The sequence below is a fragment of the Moschus berezovskii genome, chromosome 10 (assembly GCF_049115385.1).
Source record: "Moschus berezovskii isolate FMDL1 chromosome 10, NW_MosBer_1.0, whole genome shotgun sequence".
Lineage (NCBI taxonomy): Eukaryota > Metazoa > Chordata > Mammalia > Artiodactyla > Moschidae > Moschus > Moschus berezovskii.
Window position 1 is genome coordinate 101,738,214 of NC_142469.1, and position 20,696 is coordinate 101,758,909.

At 40.8% G+C, this 20,696-nt stretch overlaps 1 protein-coding gene across 1 annotated transcript in view; it reads right to left on the bottom strand.

The window, feature by feature from the left end:
• SERAC1 (serine active site containing 1) overlaps positions 1–20,696 on the bottom strand; it is a 55,914-nt gene that overhangs the window by 19,365 nt on the left and 15,853 nt on the right. Inside the window, exons 4-10 of the mRNA XM_055433080.2 lie at positions 20,405–20,441; positions 18,013–18,149; positions 15,176–15,265; positions 13,700–13,831; positions 9,552–9,673; positions 8,348–8,476; positions 723–836 (exon numbers count right to left, since the gene is read on the bottom strand). Coding sequence (XP_055289055.1) covers positions 723–836; positions 8,348–8,476; positions 9,552–9,673; positions 13,700–13,831; positions 15,176–15,265; positions 18,013–18,149; positions 20,405–20,441 — 761 coding nt within the window. The remainder of the gene's footprint in view (positions 1–722; positions 837–8,347; positions 8,477–9,551; positions 9,674–13,699; positions 13,832–15,175; positions 15,266–18,012; positions 18,150–20,404; positions 20,442–20,696) is intronic.

A 20,696-nucleotide genomic window follows, 5' to 3' on the forward strand; every position in this document is an offset into this window, starting at 1 on the left:
ACTGGAGCATTTAGAACCGATTCTCATGATGTGGGATGACCCGCCTCACCAGGGATGGACCCCACCTCACATCGACTCCATTCAAACTGCCAGAGGTGAGTAGGAATGTGCACTTTAAACTTCCTGGATGACTTTTATGCACTAATGCTTGAGCACCACAGTCTGTTGCTTTTTCCTTTATAAAATCAAACCACGATCATGATAGAAACGTTGTCATAATGCAAAATAAAGTTTTTAAAATCACTGACATATACATGCTATGGTTAAAATTCAAGGCTATGGTCAAGTAGATACTTTTGCCAAGTATTTACTTTTTTCCTGTCTTACATCTTTGGCACATATTTTAACTGGAAATTAACTCCAGTTAAATAATAATACTTGTAAAGTTTAATATTATTGATAATATTACTTGTAAAAACTATCTGAGTAAGGTAATGGAAGACAGCATAATTCAAAGGTAAATGCTATATTTAGACAACAGGTTGCTTTATGTACACTTGAGATTAAATCCATTTTTAGAAATACTTAGCAAAGATGAAATTCATGTGTTGGTGCTAAATCATGATTATCAATGCTAACAATTGAGAAAAAAGCATAAAAACAAGCAAAAAACTTTTTTTCTCTTTTATAAAAAATTAGAATTACTTCCCTTAATGAATCAACATGTATACTTTTTTCAATGTGATCATAAAATGTGACCATATTTTGCAAATGTAAATTACCTCAGAATGCTTTACTAAAGCTTCCAAACAGAACATTTCCACTGTAGCTGAAGGAACTTCTCCAAAACTTTCCGCATAAGGAAGTCCATTTCCTCCGAAACACCATAAACCACCCTGACAATGAGATGATTAAAATTCTTAGTGAAAAAAAGGGCCTAATATTTTTTGTTTCACAAAAAACAAAACAAAAACAAAAACAACCTCTGTACTATATATAGTAATTAGAAAGAACTAATATGTAGGACTCAAAATATTTCAGAGACTTACGGGGAACTTTCATTATGCAAACTGTTGCTAGACTAGAAAACATGTGGGGTTATTCTTAGAAGACAGCAGTCTTTGAGCCTTCTCAGTTCTTTCCTCTGTGTCCTCTTATCTGAAAGTACAGAGACTAACACATAAATCTTCACCCAGTAAGAAAAGCCAGGGCTGAACAAATGATGTTCTGGTGTCAGATTATGCCAGTAGAGTCTAGCTAAAATCTATCAATCAGAATAATAGAAAAGTCATTACTAGAAAAAGTTAAAATACAATAATAACTGATCAAAGAGCTTTTAATTTAAAAAAAGGGAGGGCGGCAGCGAATTCCTTTACAGTCCAGTGGTTGGGGTTCAGTGCTTTCACTGCCAGGGCCGGGGTTTAATCCCTGGTTGAGGAACTAAGATCCTGCAAGCCGTTCAGCACAGCCAAAAAAAAGAGAGAGAAAGCTTTTAAGTCTTCTTAAATTGAAACTGAAATTCACATGGAAGAATAAACAGAAGAGTTAGGAAAATTATGAAAGAGAGGAGTAGTGGGGACTAGTCCTTAGTAGATATTAAAACACAAAAATAAACTGGGAAAAGAATATTTCAATGCTTAAAGCAGATCGCTAACATGTGATGATCGCCTAAAATTAGTGAGAAAATATCAACAAGGCTATGGAAAAATGAGCAATAGTCAGAAGCAGAAAGTTCTTAGGAAAAGAAACATAATGGCTCTAAAATATATGAAACAGCGCCCAACATTGCTGGATTGTCCTTAACCCAAGACCACAGAAGCTTCACGGTGGAAAAAGCACTTCAGTGCCCCACATCCCCTGTTCTCTTGACCCCAGGCAGTTCGCCATATTGGATCAAAAAGAAGTCACAGTCTACACTGTCCAAATGTTTGCATCCTGTTTGCACCCTTGGGCTCTGAGGTCCTCCAACAGAGTCTGAACCTGGAGACAAGGTGACTGACTGCTGCTGCTGCTGCTGAGTCGCTTCAGTCGTGTCCGACTCTGTGCGACCCCATGACGGCAGCCCACCAGGCTCCCCCGTCCCTGGGATTCTCTAGGCAAGAACACTGGAGTGGGTTGAGTGTCCAATGGTAACAAAAACCAAAACAAGGCTGAAACCTGGCTCCTGACATCAGAGGAGGCTCAATCTTTATGGTAACATGTGGGATGGTAGAAGACCAAGGCCACTCCTGCCTGGCCTCCCTCCAGTACAGTCAGCAAAGTTCCCAGGCTTTAGCTGTGGGGGTAGGTGACTGCTAAAGCTGAGAAGCACTTTCCCGCTCACCGACCCAGTTCTCCCAGTGAACTGAGAGAGTAAAAGCAGGGAAGGCAAACCATTGCCAGGGTGGGTGGGGTGCAGAGGGGTGGGGTGTTTTGATACTGCCTCTAATTGTGGGTCCCTTTGTTTTAATACATGTGAGAGCTAATCTCTAGTGTTTCTTCATAAAAAATTACAACCTTAGAGCTCTGCAACTTGTTCAAACTCACTGGGCGTAAATGATGTTCATTCTAAAGCATGAGTTTGTAACCCAGGTTATCCTTAAGGGTCTGGGGTAGAGAGAATTCGGGGTAGAGAGAATTCAGGGAAGAGAGGATGTAAGCTTGGATGGGAAAAAATTGTCTCTTTACTTTCCTAACCCTTAAGTGAAACTTTTCATTGTATTCAATTACAAACAAAGATAAAAAGCCACAGGAACAGCAGCTGTCTGTGTGCCTCTGCCAACAACAGAAAAGAAAGCAAAGTGAAGTCGCTCAGTTGTGTCCAGCTCTTTGCGACCCCATGGACTGCAGCCCACCAGGCTCCTCCATCCAAGGGATTTTCCAGCAAGAGTACTGGAGTGGGGTGCCATTTCCTTCTCCAGGGGATCTTCCTGACCCAGCAATAGAACCTGAGTCTCCCGCATTGCAGACAGATGCTTTACTGTCTGAGCCACCAGGGAAGCCCTGCAAATAACAGAAGGTGCATCTTTTTCCCCACCACATGTCACTGAAAACAGCATCATGTTCATGGTTTCTTTGAATGCCAACTGCACATTCTCACACTGGCGACCCAAAACTGACCCTGCATCTAACTCTCAAAAGGCACAGGGCGGAAAACTGTAAATGTGCGCAAAAACAGACGTAGAAAAAATACACCTATAGGGCCGCCCTGGTGGTACAGTGGATAAGAATTCACCGGCCAATGCAGGGTACATGGGTTAGATCCCTGGCCCAGGAAGATTCCACAAGCCTCAAAGCAACTGGGCCCACCCACCACAACTACTGAGCTCGCGTGCAGCAACTACTGAAGCCTGTGCTCCAGGAGCCTCTGCTCTGTATCAGGAGAATCTGCTGCAGTGAGAAGCCTGAGCACTGCAACTAGAGAGGAGCCCCCACTCACCACAACCAGAGAAAGCCTGTGCAGCGGCGAAGACCCAGCGTAACCAACAAAGAGAAAAATATATATACACACACACACATACATGGAGAGTAAACGGGGAATGATAAAACAAACGGGATAAAATAGGAATAACCGCCAAGTCTACGGAAATATATTATCGTTGCAATTCTTTAAGTTTGTAATTAAAGTACATATTTTACAAATTTGTAAATTTGATAATGGTATTTCAATATAATCGGTCTCCCATGTAATCCTATGTATTTTAAGCCTCTAGAAATGAGTTCATAGGCTTTATCAAGTCACCAGGGAATCCATGGTGTGCAGAGGTTAAGAAGCCATGCTCTGAACCCAATCATAACTGCAGGCTGTCTGCTAAAGCCCAGAGGGACCTCTGCACGTGAGCAGTGTTGTAGAGAAGCCGCAACCGCCCCCCTCCCCGCCACCTGATGGGGGCTTGGGGACTGTCATGGGACAGGTCTGTCATTAACTGGTCAGATCACTAAAAACCAGACAGGCGCTCCTCCCACTCCTTCCCCCAACTTGCCCCAACTCATTAAAAAAAAACAGAGCCTGACTAAACTGGGGAGTAAGAGGAACTAGAATGGAGTTGCTTACTGGTCTGATGAGATGGGATCTCAGAACTAAAATGACTGATTTCAATATGAAACTAACTAAAGATGGGCTACTCCTTTAAACTGCTGGCTGAGGCCACGGCATCCAGGTCGCAAGGAAGTGGTACGTGTTACACCGCGCACTCTCTTCACTTAGCAAAAGGTGAGGAGACCCTGTAGAAGGTGACAGAACACTAGAGAAGGCAGAGGGACGTCAACTGAATAGTCATGAGCAGAAGATCTTTGGTGCTGAAAAATGAGGCGCTCCAGGCCAGGTAGCAGGGGCCCTGCAGGGGGATGAGGACGGAGGTGAGAGAGAAGTCGTGGGAGACGGAGGCCGTGGGATGCCCTGCGGGGGGCAGGAAGCATCGAGAAGAGCCAGGGACCTCTCACGGTCAGAAAACAAAGGTGCTCTCACAGCCACCTTGGGGATGGAATTAAAAAGGATGACAAGGAACAGGCTCTGGTGGCCAGGCAGTGACGCTCTGAGCATCGAAAGGAAAACAATGATTGCACTTCACTGGAGCGATTCCAAGACACGGCCCAAAGGAGAAACTGTAAAACGTAAGCTAGAGAAGTCATAGCTACTAGTATGTCCCTAATTTCTCATAAAAACGGAAATGAGGGAAAGACATTCAGCTGTCTGAAAAAAAAATGAATAGTGTGAGAGTCGTGAGTGAAGTTTTATTTGGGGAAAAATGAGGACTGTAGCCTGGAGAGGCAGCGTCTCGGACAGTTCCGAGGAACTGTTCCGAAGAGGCAGGGGGAAGGCCAGTGCTTTATATGGTTTTAATGACAGGGGGATGTACAGTCAAGCACACACTATGGCAGAGGCCAAAGTGAGGAGCACATGACACTGTTAATGATTTTACTGCTTTTCTAGATAAGAGAGATGCAAGAACCTGGGCTCATAAAATCTTTTCCTAGAAATACCTATCTGAAGGCCTGTTCTGCCAGCTTTTCCCGGAGCACAGAGGGCCTCATCCCTAATCTCCACCCTGAACTCCCTCTGGGGTGGGTTGATAGTGGCTACAGTGGTCAGTGACTTAATCCTTGTGGAGGCAGATGGCAAGTGCAAACTTTTAGCTGGCAGTTCAATTGGTAAAAGAATACAGAATACTATGATTTGATTTACTGATAATGCTTTTTTTAATTGCATTTTTATTGCAAAACAAATGCAAACAAAATGCATTTGTTTCACTGAAAAATGCTTTCTCCTCACTGAGTCGATTATATAGTTAATATAGTAATAGTGACTATAATTTGTTTGGATTTCTCTTAGAGATGTAAGAGCTATTCTTTTTAACTTTGTATTTTGTATTGGGATATAACTGATCAACAAACAATACTGGGATAGTTTCAGGTGGACAGTGAAGGGATTCAGCCATACACATCCCTGTATCCATTCTCCCCCAACTTCTCATCCACACTGCCATTAATATAGCCAAGCTTCCTGTGCTGTACAGTAGGTTCTTGTTGGTGATCCATTTTAAATACAGCAGTGTGTACATGACCATCTCAGACTCCCTAACTGTCCCTTCCCCGTGACAACCGTTAAGTTCATTCTCTAGGTCTGTGGGTCTCTTCTGTTGTAAGTTATTTTATGAAGACAGAAGTCTTGCTGAGATGATAGCAGAGGAACAGTGGAAGCCAGTGACCACCCTGGATGGGCCGGAGCGGGAGGCTGCTGTGATTCACTGAGAAGCCCTCTGCTATGTATGGGTGGTTTTATGCCAGGTGTTTACATCTGGTCAACAGGCCGTGGCTAGAACAGCAGGAGTAAGGGTTGCGGGAGATAACAGACACCTCCATCGGAAGTGATGGCTTTTCCCGTCTGAAAGTAGTCTTACTCCCAAGGAGTGGAGCTTTCCCAGGGAGCACTCTGAGAGCTCTCACCACAGTGCCAACCCTGCCCTCCTCACCTAAGCGGGGTCTCCTTCAGTTTTCAGCCTCTTTGCCACCAAACAAACTTTACTCTCTACATCTGCGCCCAGTGGCGCCTTCCTGTCAATCTCCTCACCACTCCTAGGGGCAGGCACACTGGTAAACACAGGCCAGTCCGTGCCTGGATCACAGTGAGGGGCTCAGGTTTAATGTGCAATGGGGAGCCATTTGGAGGGCTCCAAGCAGGAGTGTGACCTGATCGAACTTGTGTTTTGTTTCTTTTTTAAATCACTGCAGCTGCTGAGGACACAGAACCGGAGACAGAAGTTGAAGGTTAAAGCAGTGTCTAGGAAACGGTAACCCACTCCAGTATTCTTGCCTGGAGAATCCCATGGACGGAGAAGCCTGGTCGGCTATAGTCCACGGGCTCGCAAAGAGTCGGACACGACTGAGCGACAGAACAGAACGGAACGGATAGCTCCTAGAGGTGATGAAGACATGATAAGGAAGCTTTCTAGAGGCAGCAAGGTGAACTTGGCTCCTAAGTACGGACAAAGAATGTAGCCTGCCATTACACTAAACAAAATACGGTGCCCACCATCAAGCCATCAGCCACTGCAGCACACTCTACCCACTGTGCATCCTGAGGGGAATTCCCGGTAGAGGAAAACAGAGAAAATTCTGCACTCTGGATACTGGCCTGAGGTGATGAAGATGCATATCTAATGAATAATTTCAAAGAGCCCAGATTCTTGCATCTTCCCATACACAGAAAAGCACTAAAATCATTAATTCAAGATGTGTTTTCTTTTGTGTGTGTGATTAGCAATAATCCTTGATGTTCAACCACAGGGTTTTTTCCCAACAAAAAACTCAGATATCCTGGCTTCTCCCTCACCTCTTTGGAGCAGTTCCTTGGAGCTATCTGAGCTACAGTCCTCAATAAGGTCCCCAAATAAAACTTAACCTGGAACTTTAGGTTGTGCGTTTTTCTTTAGTTGACATAGTGAGCCCTCCCATGACAAACATGCTTAATAAAATACAGCAAAAGCTATTCTGAAACAAAGTCAAGCTCTAAAGAAAATAAGAAAGAAATAAAGGGAAACCTCTGGGTGCTAGAACTGCAAACAACATTCAGCAGAAGTGGTAAGCACAGCAGGGATGGGTCAGCTCGTGATGAGGTAAAATGCCTGCAGGCCCCCGAGGACGGGATAGTAACGCCCATTCAGGGGTCACATCACCACAGGAGATGGGGTTTGAGCCTCATGTTCTCTGGGAGCTAGATCCAAGATCTCTACTTAAAGGGAGAACCCTGCAAAGATTGCCTCCTTCTCTGTAAGAAAGTCTCGAAAAACTCTGCTCACCAGTCCATGAGCAAGAAGACTGTCTCTGCTGGGGCTTTGAGTGGGAAATCACAATCACAATCTATATCATCCACAGATGTATCTGAATTCACACTACCAATGTGCTCTAGAAATTCCAAACTAAGGAATTAATATAAAAAAAATTGTCTCATTATAGTGAACCCTTGGGGTATCCAAAAGAAGCAAACATAAAAACTTCTCCATAGCAATAAATTTAGAATCTGAGGTGCTTGGGACTCTCATAGAAAACAATCAGTCTAGCTAAAGATAAGTTCACAGTAAAAATGATTAACGCGTGTTAATCCACAATATAACATAAGGGGGAGCCTCCACAAATATGAATCAACACCCCAATAAACTGAAATAATAGAAAGAGACTTTAAAATTATTTTTAAATGAAGGGAAGAGCAGAACCAGGATGAAGGAACACTGTGAGAAAGAGACGACGTTAGCCAGGAGTAAGTGGCTACAGTGAAGATGGTGAGACAAACGGATTCAAGCCATATGTGAAGGAGCAGCTTACACTAACTGCCGATCAGGTGAACAAGGAAGAAAGGAATCAAGAATTCCCAGGCTTTAGCTTAAGCAACTACATGGATGCTCTGCCCTCTACTGAAACAAAACAGACTAGGGGAGGAAGAGCTTTGTGGAGGGAGGGAGGGAGAGTTCGGCACTCTCAGTTGGGATGCCTGTTAAACATCCATGTAGAGACATCAAGAAGGAGGCTGCGATATTTAAACCTGGAGCTTAGGTGAGAACACAGGTTAGAGAAGTTGAATTCAGGCATCACCAACGCAAGAGGTAATATTTAATAGCCTTGTCAGTTACTACATATTCATACTTCAAGAGCCAACTTCAGAGGATGTCCTACAGAGCTTTTCGAACATGGCCTCTTATAGAGTGATGGGCTCCTGGACCTCTCGTACACGCTATGTAACTCTGTTTATTACCTGGCTCCCCATCATCCCCAACACCAAGCCCAGGATCTGGCAGACAACCAGGAATCAGTAGTAAGTTTATTCAGTTCCTGGATGAATGACTGCCCTAAAGCTCTAAGTGCTAGCCCCTAGCACAACATTTTAGAAAAGTGGACACTCAGAGATATTTACTGACTGAATAAAAGAGCTAACCTTCTGAGCGGCTAGACTTTGACTGCTCTCACTCAGAGCCAAAGCTGTAAAACACTGGATACACTCGTCCAGGTCTGTTTGAGGTAAAGAAGCCAGCAAGTGTCTGAGCTCTTCCTCAGTGGAAGAATCCTGAAATAAAGGGAAAAAATTCTTCATCATTAAACTCAACAATTGATTATAATGAAAAGCACCCAAAGACTCTACGCCAAAACCAAATAGTAGAGGTAAATCAATGCTTTTAGTCTCGAAGCCGGTCACCCACCTGGTAAAAGAGAACAGTTTAATTTTGAATTCCATACTTCCATGTCTACTACCTCAGCCTGAAAGACCTATTGCAATTTACCACTCAAGATTTCAGCTCATGGGCCACTTCACATCTTGACTCAAAATGAATTACTACATTCTCTCTAATTAAAGCTGGCTCTTTAATATCCACAACTTGTTCTTATTGTTCTGATTTTCACTAATAACTTACATCTAGCATAGTTATTTTTCTGTTTTTCAAAAGATCATGGCAAAGTTTTCAGATTTTCGTTTTCTAGGAAAGCCTAGGAAAAGCGTTTAAGAAACATGCTCTAATATCTTTATTAGTGGTTAACAATTAATATCCATGTATAGTAATACAGGGAGACCTGGCGTGCTGCAGTCCATGGGGTCTCAAAGAGTCGGATGTGACTTGGCGACTGAACAACAACATGGTGATACATTGGTATCTAAATGCAGTGGTTCTCCAGGGGCTGTTTTGCACCCTAGGAAATGTTTAGAAATATCTGGAGACATTTTTGGTTGTTACAACTAGGGCGTGCTACTGTCATCCAGGGAGTAGCTCCCACCGTGTACAGAACAGCTTCCAGAAATAAAGAATTATTTGACCCAAAATGTCAGTAGTGTTGAGATTGAGAAAAAACTGATCTATAGCAATCTTTTAGAACAAAGGACCAATTTATGGATGCTGATATGCTCAGAAGCCACCCTCTGGTGTAGAGAGACTCCCAACCCCACAGAGAGGAAAATAATTTAGGAGAAGTAGCACCTCCTGAGGAATCAAGAAACCTTGGAATGGAAGCTACAATTTCAGGTTTACACCCTAACTAACCTGCTTGTGAGAAGCAGCCAAAAAATTGTTTTTTGAATGGTTATTTTGCACCCAAAGTGAAGATGATATATTAAACTTTTTTTCACTCAGTAGATTATTTTTACTTACTTCTTTTAAAGATGGCAGAGGAGGAGGGCGGAGAAAAAACCGAAGATCACTCTCTTTGCTTCGTGCCAAACCAGTAAGGGTTCTCATATCACAGGCTTGAGCAATTATCCTATACTGGTAATCTATTGCAGAAGTATAGATCTGTTAGCACCCAACTTAGTTTATGGTTGTTTCAAAGATTAAATGAATAACATAATTTTTAAACTATAAGTTTGTAATTCAAAATTTCACTGCATTTACAGTATCAACAAGCTAAATATCCAACATTTCCATGACTTATCTAATTCTCAACACATCGATATATCACAGTCTAACTAACCTTTTTGAAAAAATAAACCTCAAATGTGAAACCTGATAGATCGGAACCAATTTAATTTCTTCTTTAAAAAAAATTTCAGCATTCAAAAGCTATTTTGATCATTACTCAAAACCCTGCAAGGAGATCAAACCAGTCAATCCTAAAGGAAATCAATCCTAAATATTCATTAGAAGGACTGATGCTGAAGCTCTAATACTTTGGCCACCTGATTCAAAGAACCAACTCATTGGAAAAGACCATGATGCTGAGAAAAACTGAAGGCAAAAGGAGAAGAGGGTGTCTGAGGATGATATGGTTAGATAGTATCACTGACTCAATGAACATGAGTTTGAGCAAACTCCGGGAGACAGTGAAGGACAGAGGAGCCTGGCATGCTACAATCCAGCATAGCAAAAAGTCAGATATGACTTAACAACTGAACAACATCAACGAAAACCTACGGTTCCATTTAGATCCATCATCCCCTGGTACTGCTATGGTGTTCTGGCATTCCATGATGCTGATGAATAACCAGATAGCAGTACTTTGGTTAAGGCTTCATGATTTCACTCTTCCATTCTTTATGTATTGCTATAGAGTCAATGTTTGTGTCCCTCCCAAATTCGTGTATTGGAACCTAATCATGGGATTTGGAGGTAGGGCCTTTGCGAGGTGATTTGGAGCGCTCATGACTGGGATTAGTGCTCCTGTAAAAGGGACCCCAGAGAGCTCCCTCCATCCTTACCAGACACCAGGGTGCCACATCTGCTGCCCTGATCTTGTATTTCTCGGCCTCCAGAAAACCGTGAGAAATAAATTTCTGTTGTTTATAAGCTACCTGAAAAGTGAAAGTTGCTCAGTTGTATCTGACTCTTTGTGACCCCATGGATTATACAGTCCATGGAATTCTCCAGGCCAGAATACTGGGGTGGGTAGCCGTTCCCTTCTCCAGGGGATCTTCCCAGTCCGGGATTGAGCTCAGGTCTCCCACATCTCAGGCGTGTTCTCTACCATATGAGCCACCTGGGAAGCCCAAAATAAGCTACCTAGTCTATGGCATTTTGCTACAGTATCCCAAATGTATTAAGACATGTATCAAAAAAAAACCCAAAAAATCTGCAACCACTGGAGGAGACATTATTTTTAATAATAGCCCTGTGTAACCTGGGTGTCAGAATCAAGTATGGAATTTTTTCAAAATCTACATGCCAGGGCTCAAACTTTGATGTTTCTGATAGAGCAAAAATCTGAATGGAGTCCTGGAAGGCAGATTTTGAATCAGATTTTTATTCTAAATCTCCACTCACATTCTCCACTGAACTAGTTCAGTTCAGTCGCTAAGTTGTGTCTAACTCTTTGCAACCCCATGGACTGTAGCACGCCAGGCTTCCCTGTCCATCACCAACTCCCGGAGCTTACTCAAACTCACGTTCATCAAGTCGGTGATGCCATCCAACCATCTCATCCACTGTCGTCCACTTCTCCTGCCTTCATTCTTTCCCAGCATCAGGGTCTTTTCAAATGAGTCAGTTCTTCGCATCAGATGGCGAAAGGATTGGAGCTTCAAGTTTCAGCAACAGTCATTCCAATGAATATTCAGGACTGATTTCCTTTAGGATGGACTGGTTGGATCTCCTTGCAGTCTGGGGGACTCTCAAGAGTCTTCTCCAACACCACAGTTCAAAAGCATCAATTCTTTGGTGCTTAGCTTTCTTTATAGTCCAACTCTCACATCCATACATGACTACTGGAAAAACCATAGCTTTGACTAGATGGACCTTTGTCAGCAAAGTAATGTCTCTGCTTTTTAATATGCTGTCTAGGATGGTCATAGCTTTTCTTCCAAGGAGCAAGCATCTTTTAATTACTTCCACCATAGTTTGGTCTCAGGTGAAACAACAGAGAGGGAACACAGCCCCGCCCATCAATCAACGGAAAATTGGATTAAAGATTTACTGAGCATGGCCATCAGGATAAGACCCAGTTTCCCCTCAGTCAGTCTCTTGCATCAGGAAGCTTCCATAAGCCTCTTATCTGTCAAAGGGCAGACAGAATGAAAACCACAATCACAGAAAACTAATCAAACTGATCACATGGCCCACAGTCTTGTCTAACTCAATGAAACTATGAGCCATGAAACTAGGGCCACCCAAGACGGATGGCTCATGGAGAGTTCTGACAAAATGTGGTCCACTGGAGAAGGGGATGGTAAACCACTTCAGTATTCTTGCCTTGAGAACCCCATGAACAGTATGAAAAGGCAAAAAGATAGGACACTGAAAGATGAACTCCCCAGGTCGGTAGGTGTCCAATATGCTACTGGAGATCAGTGGAGAAATAACTCCAGAAAGAATGAAGAGACAGAACGAAAACAACAACAGAAACAGACAAAGCGAAAACAACACCCAACTGGGTGTTGAATGTGACTGGTGATGGAAGTAAAGTCCGATGCTATAAAGAGCAATATTGCATAGGAACCTGGAATGCTAGGTCCATGAATCAAGGTAAATTAGAAGTGGTCAAACAGGAAATGGCAAGAGTGAACATTGACATTTTAGGAATCAGGGAACTAAAATGGACTGGAATGGGTGAATTTAATTTAGATGACCACTCAGATTAAGTAAGCTTATTTTTACATTATAAATTACTATAGTCACCAATCAGTCAAACTAACTAACAAACTTGTATGGAGACAGAGATCTTATTCTGAAACTAAACTTTTCTTTGAGAACCTTATTCTTTTTATATGTTTGTGAAAGTGAAAGTGTTAGTCAGTTGTATTCAACTCTTTGTGATCACATGGACTGTAGCCCGCCAGGTTCCTCTGTCCATGGAATACTCCAAGCAAGAATACTGGAGTGGGTTGCCATTTCCTTCTCCAGGGGATCTTTCCGACCCAGGGATCAAACCCAGGTTTCCTGCATTGCAGGCAGATTCTGTACTGTCTGAGCCACCAGGGAAGGCTCCTTTTTTATAAGAGGACTCTACTAACAAAGTGGACTTTAGTCCCTGTACTATATTCAGAGCAGATCTGAGCTCTTGCTCATGTACTTTTACTGCAGAACCTACAATTTTAAATACAATTAAATATTAAAAACCCTTCTTAAAAAACAAACATACACATGCCACTTAGGTACATTTGACTAATCATTACATTAAAGCCAAAGAGACTGTCAAACTGAAAGTACATATCACTTTGGTGCAGCCAGCAATTAAAATATATCTCATTAAATAGGAACGAAAAAACATGCCAACACATTAAGCTATACCTATCAGAATCAAGCGGAGAAGGCAATGGCAAGCCACTCCAGTACTCTTGCCTGGAAAATCCCATGGACGGAGGAGCCTGGTGGGCTGCAGTCTATGGGGTCGCTACAAGTAGGACATGACTGAGCGACTTCACTTTCACTTTTCACTTTCACACATTGGAGAAGGAAATGGCAACCCACTCCAGTGTTCTTGCCTGGAGAATCCCAGGGATGGGGGAACCTGGTGGGCTGCCGTCTATGGGGTCACACAGAGTCGGACACGACTGAAGTGACTTAGCAGCAACAGCAGCATCAGAATCAAGGGTTTCTCCCGTCAAGTATAAAAAGTTCATTCTGGTAGAAAGTTTATCCACATATATCTACCTCCCTTTTCAGGGGGTTCTTACCAAACACCCCATGGCTACCAGGCCAGCAGGTTTTGTACTTTATCACTGGAGTTTCTTTTAAAGTTTTTGAAAATATTGTTTACACATGTTAATATTTCCTGAATTATTCTCCTTCTTTGATGTCTCTGGCCCTTCATTTCACATCAGAGATCACGAGCTTGCCGACGTGTGTGGCGTGCGCAGACGTCTCCTTACCATGCCAGTGATGGGCCTCCGACATCTCTTGGACGGCCTGTAGTCGGGCTGCTCTGTCATCTGACCGGCTCTTCCTCAGCAGCAGCCACACAGCGCAGTCATGATCTTCTATATCGACTGTACTAAATGTGTCTTTGCAATAACAAAAAAAGACAATGTGAACTGTTAAAATGTTTTCATCCTCACATGTATGACGGTAGTTTGTTAAGTATCTGAAATCTACAATAGGGAAGTTAAATCCATCTCCAGGTGTTGATAATGACTGATAGACTTGTTCTCAGTTCTGTCATATTATGATGTTTTGTTACATATAATATGTATGTGCTTTTGTTTTATGTATTATGTTGGCTTTCACAATGAGATCTCTGTTTCTTTTTGGCTCCTTTTTCCTAAAGAAACTTTCTATTATGAGAAATATCAAGTATACGAGATAGATTAAAATAATAATACATTAACAGCCACATGTTTACCACAACTAGATTTAACAAATGTTCTTATTTTGCCATAGCTGTTTAATCTGCATGGTGTGTGTATTTTATTTTACTTTTTTGGCTGTGCTGAGCAGCTTGTGGGATCTTAGTTCCCTGACCAGGGACTAAACCCAGGCCCTTGACAGAGAAAACATATAGTCCTAACCACTGAACCACCAGAGAATTCCCCTGGATGTTATATACTTTTTTCTAAACTGTGTAAAAGAAAGTTGCAGAAGTAATGATATTTTACCCTTTCATAATTCTAAAAGCATCTCCTAAGAGGTGATAGACAGGGAGGCCTGGCGTGCTGTGATTCATGGGGTCGCAGAGAGTCGGACACGACTGAGCTGAACTGAACTGAACTGAAGAATATGCCTACATTCTCCTATATAATCACAATGCCATTATAACATCTAAGAATACTAACAAAAATCTTCCAGATCATCTAAAAATCAGTCTAACTCCATATTCAAATTCCTCCAACTTTTCTCAAAATATTTTTAGAGCTGTTTAAAAAAAACAAACAGGATTTGGTTAAGTCTCTTTAGTATCTTAATTCTAGAAAATTTTCCCACCTTTCCTTTTTCATCACACCAACTTTGTGAAGAGATCACGTCAACCCTTTTACAGCTAGCTCCACAATGTAGATTTGCCCAATTGTGAATCTATATTTTTGATGCAATGTGAGAAAGCATGGAAATGATTTTCTAACAAGTAATTTTGAAATATTCATCAAGAGAGTCTCAATATTTATTTACAACTATCTAAAAATAACGCATCCATCAAGATAGAAGGAAAAATCTTTCCAAGGCATCAAGTCCTTAAAATTAAGTATAGCCCAAGAGAACAAGGTTATTCAATTTTCCATAGCTACAATAAATCTTGTAGAAGATTTGGAACAAATCTTCTTTGTACAAGAAATGGAACAAAAAATCTCAGGTTGATCATTGAATAACTTTCAGATTACTGATAAGGATTCTCAGTTAAAATATGTGATACTCACCAGCAAACGGACCCCGAAACATCCTGGCTGACGTCGCCAACACTTTTCTTACTGCTTTGTGAAGCTCTTTTCTTGCCTGGTACGTGATTCCTAGAATGATTACAGACGTAAATAAAACCAAATAGGTACTCTTAATGCTGTGCTCCAATACGTCAAAGAAAAATGTATAAATTAAGTTCCGATTTTTTAAAAAGAAAGCTAACAAAAATCCTCATATACAACACAGGATTAACTATATTTGAGAAAATGTCACTTAAAAGTACCCTTCTCAAAGCAAAAATTAGAGATACCTGACTAATGAGATTCAGCTTTACTACATAAGTAAATTATATGCTATAAAAATTAGCCGTGTAATTGATGTCACACACCATGAAAGCATTTTGAAATAAGGAAGGTACAATAACAATACATACAGACTGCAGAGGGCAGTGATAGATACAGCCGCAGACAGGGTAGCAGCAGAACCTGCCCGACTCGGGGAACGTAAACTGCTCACAGGCATGGTTCTTCTGGCTGACGACGTACAACAGGCAGCTGTAAATCTAGTGTGATGACTTGCCAGGCTACCCATATCCTGATGAAAAGATACTCTGCTCTGAAAGTTCATGTTCACCAAGCAACCATCTGATTACTAACTGGGTTTCCATCTGACCTAAATGTGGAGGAGGGGAGTGTTTCGACTAGTAGAGCCAGGTTTTCCAATCTTAATGACACCTTTTTCTTTCCCTCTGTAAATAAGTTGGTATTCATATTTATGAATCTATCCCATGAGTTTAGGCTGCATAATAATAAATGCCTTAGAGCAAAAATACCTCTGAGCTAAGTGACAAAAATCATGCTTTTATGCTTGCTAAACTGAGGACCAGCCTCTGAACTGACAGTCCTCGTGAAGTAAAGAACTCCAAGTGAAAGTGAAACTTGCTCAATCATGTCTGACTTTTTGTGACCCCATGGACTGTACAGTCCATGGAATTCTCCAGGCCAGAATACTGGAGTGGGTAGCCTTTCCCTTCTCCAGGGGAATCTTCCCAACCCAGGGATCAAATCCAGGTCTCCCGCATTGCAGGTGGATTCTTTACCAGCTGAGCCACCAAGGAACTCCAAGTTTAGACTAAAACAGTTGGCTAGTCTTCACCTGACTTAGTTACAGGAGAGCTGCAAATTTGGTTAAATATGTGAAGTCCAAAATTTGATTTGCAATTAATTCCTTAGGAACTCGGCTCTTACAGGTCTGATTATTCTTACAGTTAGCTAAACCTGTTTTATTAATATTGTATTCATTTTTAAATTTTTTTATAGTTTTTTCTTCAAGTTTTATTGTGCTACAATTGACATACAGGTCCATATAAGTTTAAAGTCAACAGCATAATGATTTGACTTACATGAAACAAGTACCATAACATTTAGTGAACATCTATCATCTCATGGATACAAAATTAAAGAAATAGAAAAAAAATTTTTTTCTTTGTAATGAAAACTCTGAGGATTCATTCTCATAACCACTTTCATATATAACATACAGCAGTGTTAATTACATTTATTAATGTATGTTACACACCGAGTACTTATAACTGGAGGTTTGTACATTTTGACTCTCTTCATCCAATTCCCGCTGCCCCCACACGCCCTGCCAACAGTAAGCACCAATCTGACCTCTTCTCTATGAGTCAGTTTGTTCTTGATGTATAACTGACTTACAACATTGTATTAGTTACTGGTATTGTTGTTGTTATTTAGTTGTTAAGTCCTGTCTGACTTTGCAACTCCCATGGACTATAGCCTGCCAGGCTCCTCTGTCCATGAAGTTCTCCAGGCAAGAATACTGGAGTAGGCTGCCTTTCCCTTCTTCAGGGGATCTTCCCAATCCAGAGATCAAACCTGTGTCTCCTGCATTGACAGGCCGATTCTTTACCACTGGGCCACCAGGACTGTTGATTTCACTACTGGGGCAGGAACTATGGATTTTTTATATCCTTTTTTACTTTGTTCTGTATGTAAGCCTCCTGATCACTTTTACAACTGGGTGGTTGGGAGAAGCTTTTCCTTCACAAAGTTATTTCATTTTAGTTTGATACTATTAGTATGGCTGGGAGACAGTTAAGAATAATTTTCCTTTCTGTGAAACATTTTAGTTCTAATTTCTGCCAGTCACATGAAGTAATTTCATACTTCTATATATTTCAAAATGATCAGCACGCTAAATCTAGTTATCTCTCACCATACAAGAGTAGTGCATAATTACTGACCACATTCCCCACACTGAACACTTTATAACTCATTTATTTACAACCAAAAGATGGTACCTCTCAATCTCCCTCACCTATTTCTCTCCTTCCCCAACCCCACCCCTCTGGCAAACACCTGTAGGTGTTCTGTATAAACGATTCGGTATCCTGTTTTGTTTACTCATGTTCGATTTTTAGACTCAACATATACATGAAATCACACAGTATTTTGTCTTTCTCTGTCTGAGTTGTTACAAATGGCAAGGTTTCATTCTGTTTTACGGCTGAGCAATATTTCGTGGTGTATATACACACATATCTTCTTTATCCATTCATCTATTGATGGGCACTTAGGTTGCTTTCATAACTTGGCTATCGTAAATAATGCTGCACTGAATAGAGGGGTGGATGATCTTTTAGAATTTTCTTTGAATAAATACCCAGGAATGGAACTGCTAGTTCTAATATAGTTCTATTTTTAATTTTTTAAGGAATCTGGATACTGTTTTCCATAGTGTTTGTACCAATTTACATTCCTAAATACTCATTTTTTAAATTCAATAACTAGCTTCCATTGTTCACAAAGATGAGATTACTTTACCATGAACTTACCATGATTTTCTGTTTTATCTAAAGAAACTGTGTGCACATATATATATGACTTCATTTTTTCTCTTTCTACCACTTGAGTATCTAATGTCAAAGACTTCTTCAAGGCCAGAACTTCATATGTAATAAATAAAGAGCCTCTTAAAAAGAAACAAAAAATTCATCATAAACATATAATCTAAATATAACACAGGAGCCACTCTTTTTTAATAAGCTTTCTGTAGAACGTTTTTCTTTCTTTTTTATTGGGAAACATAGTACGAATACGGTAATGTGTATATAACATACATTATACATATATATACAAATGTATATACACATTTCAGCTTAACGAATAATAACAAATATCTGCATTACATTCCCAGGCAAAAAACATTAACAGTACCCAGAAGCCCACAGTGTGTCCCTCCCTGATCCTGACCCAGTCTCTCATCTTTATAGCCAATTATTATTCTCTGATTATAATATCCTTGCTATTCTTTATAGTTCACCACCTAAACACGAACCTTTAAACAAGGCTTAATTTTGTCTGTGAATTTCAAAGGAATGGGATCTCACTGTATGTATTCTTTAGTTCAGCCTTCTTCCTGTGAGATTCACCCACGTTGTTACGTGTGTCTGGAGTTCAAGCATTTGTATTTTCACATGGTATGTGATTCATCCACTGTGTGGCTATATAATGACTTACTTATCCATTCTACCACAGATGGGCATTTAGGGAGTTTCTGTTTTGAGTCAATTACAGTCTGTTACACATCATATACATCTGCACTGTATGCACGTGTGTATGTTTCTCTGAGATACATACTTATGTTCTATACATACATGTTCCTCTCAGATACATACTTATGTTCTACAGATACAAATGTTCCTCTAAGATACTTACTTAGAAGGAAAATTACAGACTTTCTGAAAGTATATAAATATACTGTTCAATTTCAACACTGATAATGCCAGTGTTTTCTTTAAAGATTAGTCAATCTGTACTCCTTAACACCAGCATATGAAAATTTCTTCTCTAAGTGTTAAACCTAAAATCAATTATTAGAAGTGAAATACAAGGACTTCTCTGATGACCCAGTGGTTAGGACTCTGCCCTTTCACTGCCACGGGCCCGGGTTCAGTCCTTGGTTGGGAAACTAAGATGCCACAAGCTGCACGGTGGAGGTAGGGGGGAAGCAAACTAGAATTTTTTTTTTAAGTAAAATGCAATGTTGTATATCCTAAAGTGAAGAATTTTTCCCCCTAGTCAGACTGATTCACACACTCCTTATATCCAGACACAAAGGCTGCACTCTGTGAACTCAGAGCTTAGAAACAACAGTTATATGAAGCCTTTTCCTGAGCTTCCTACTCTACAGCAAAAACAAGGAAGACAGAAAGGCCAGACACTGCCAGCACCAGAAGAGTGGAAAGAAAGCTCTTGAGAGTCATCACCTCTCTGGGGGAATCGACCAGAGGAGCCAAAACGAACAAATCTATTCAGTACTTTTTATCACGTGTTTCATGAAAGACAAAATTCTTTACTAGAAATTGTGATTTTTCACAATATTCCTGATTTTACTGTGATATAAACAAAGAAACTGCATCATAGAAAAGAATAGAACATTTATCTTTTGCCTGGAATGAGTCCAAGGCAAAAAATCCTCTAAATATGTTCTGCCTTACCTTTCAGTGTCATGGAGAAATATATGTATTTGGATAAAATGGCAAATATATCTGCTTTATCATTTTAGCATCTAAGACTTGATTTCATATCTACACTAATGAAAAAGAATATTATTAACAGAAACACTAGAGCAGCATTGGACATACACTTAATATATATCCATCCCTCCTTTCCAAAAAGAAGAAAAGAGAATGAAAAATAGCAACCTTTGGAAGAAAATCACTCCATTCATTAAACATGTGCCTCTGAAATAGCATGAAGTGGGAGCGTCAACCTAGTGGTTTTCTCAGTCAACCTCAATTCCTTCCATAACAGCTTTATGGTGACTCAAAGGACTTTCGAAAATAATTTTGACTATAGTTGATTTCAGCTTTCTTGAACCTCTTCATAACCAAACACAATATGTGATTTTAGGTATGTGAAAGCTAATCAGTGAATGCCTGCTCTGTACTTGCCAAGTGCTTTCCTCAGAGCAACAGTGCCAGGGGGCAGAATTCCCATCGTATACTTAGATCCAAGAGAAAACACTCCTCAGGGCTTAAAGCAACTGGATCGAGACAACACTGAAGTGACGGAACCAGTGATTAACCAGTGATGAATCCACATGTTCACAGATTCCAACATCTATACCCTTTCACGACCCCTATGCTACCTGTAAATTACCTCCACTGAGCTCTCAAACAGTACTATAATGGAGTCAATTAACATTCCACAGTTGACACTTACCCTAAAATAAGTGATCCAGTAAACTTTATTATGTTTCCTTCAAAAAGAAAGGGAAAAAAGGTCAATGTCAATCTATAATTTGTTGGATGTATAGAAGTTTGTTCAGGGTTTTGTTCAGAGCTTCAACTAATGCTGCCAAGAAAACATTTCTCCTCCCTACTGAGGGTTAAGGAACTCTCCATTGACTTCTCCACATATCAGCCCAGGGAGATGGACATTCCTCCCAAATTCTAGGACCTAGGGTTCCAGAACAGGAAAGAGGACAATTCTAGGAAGTCTTCTTTATTCCAAG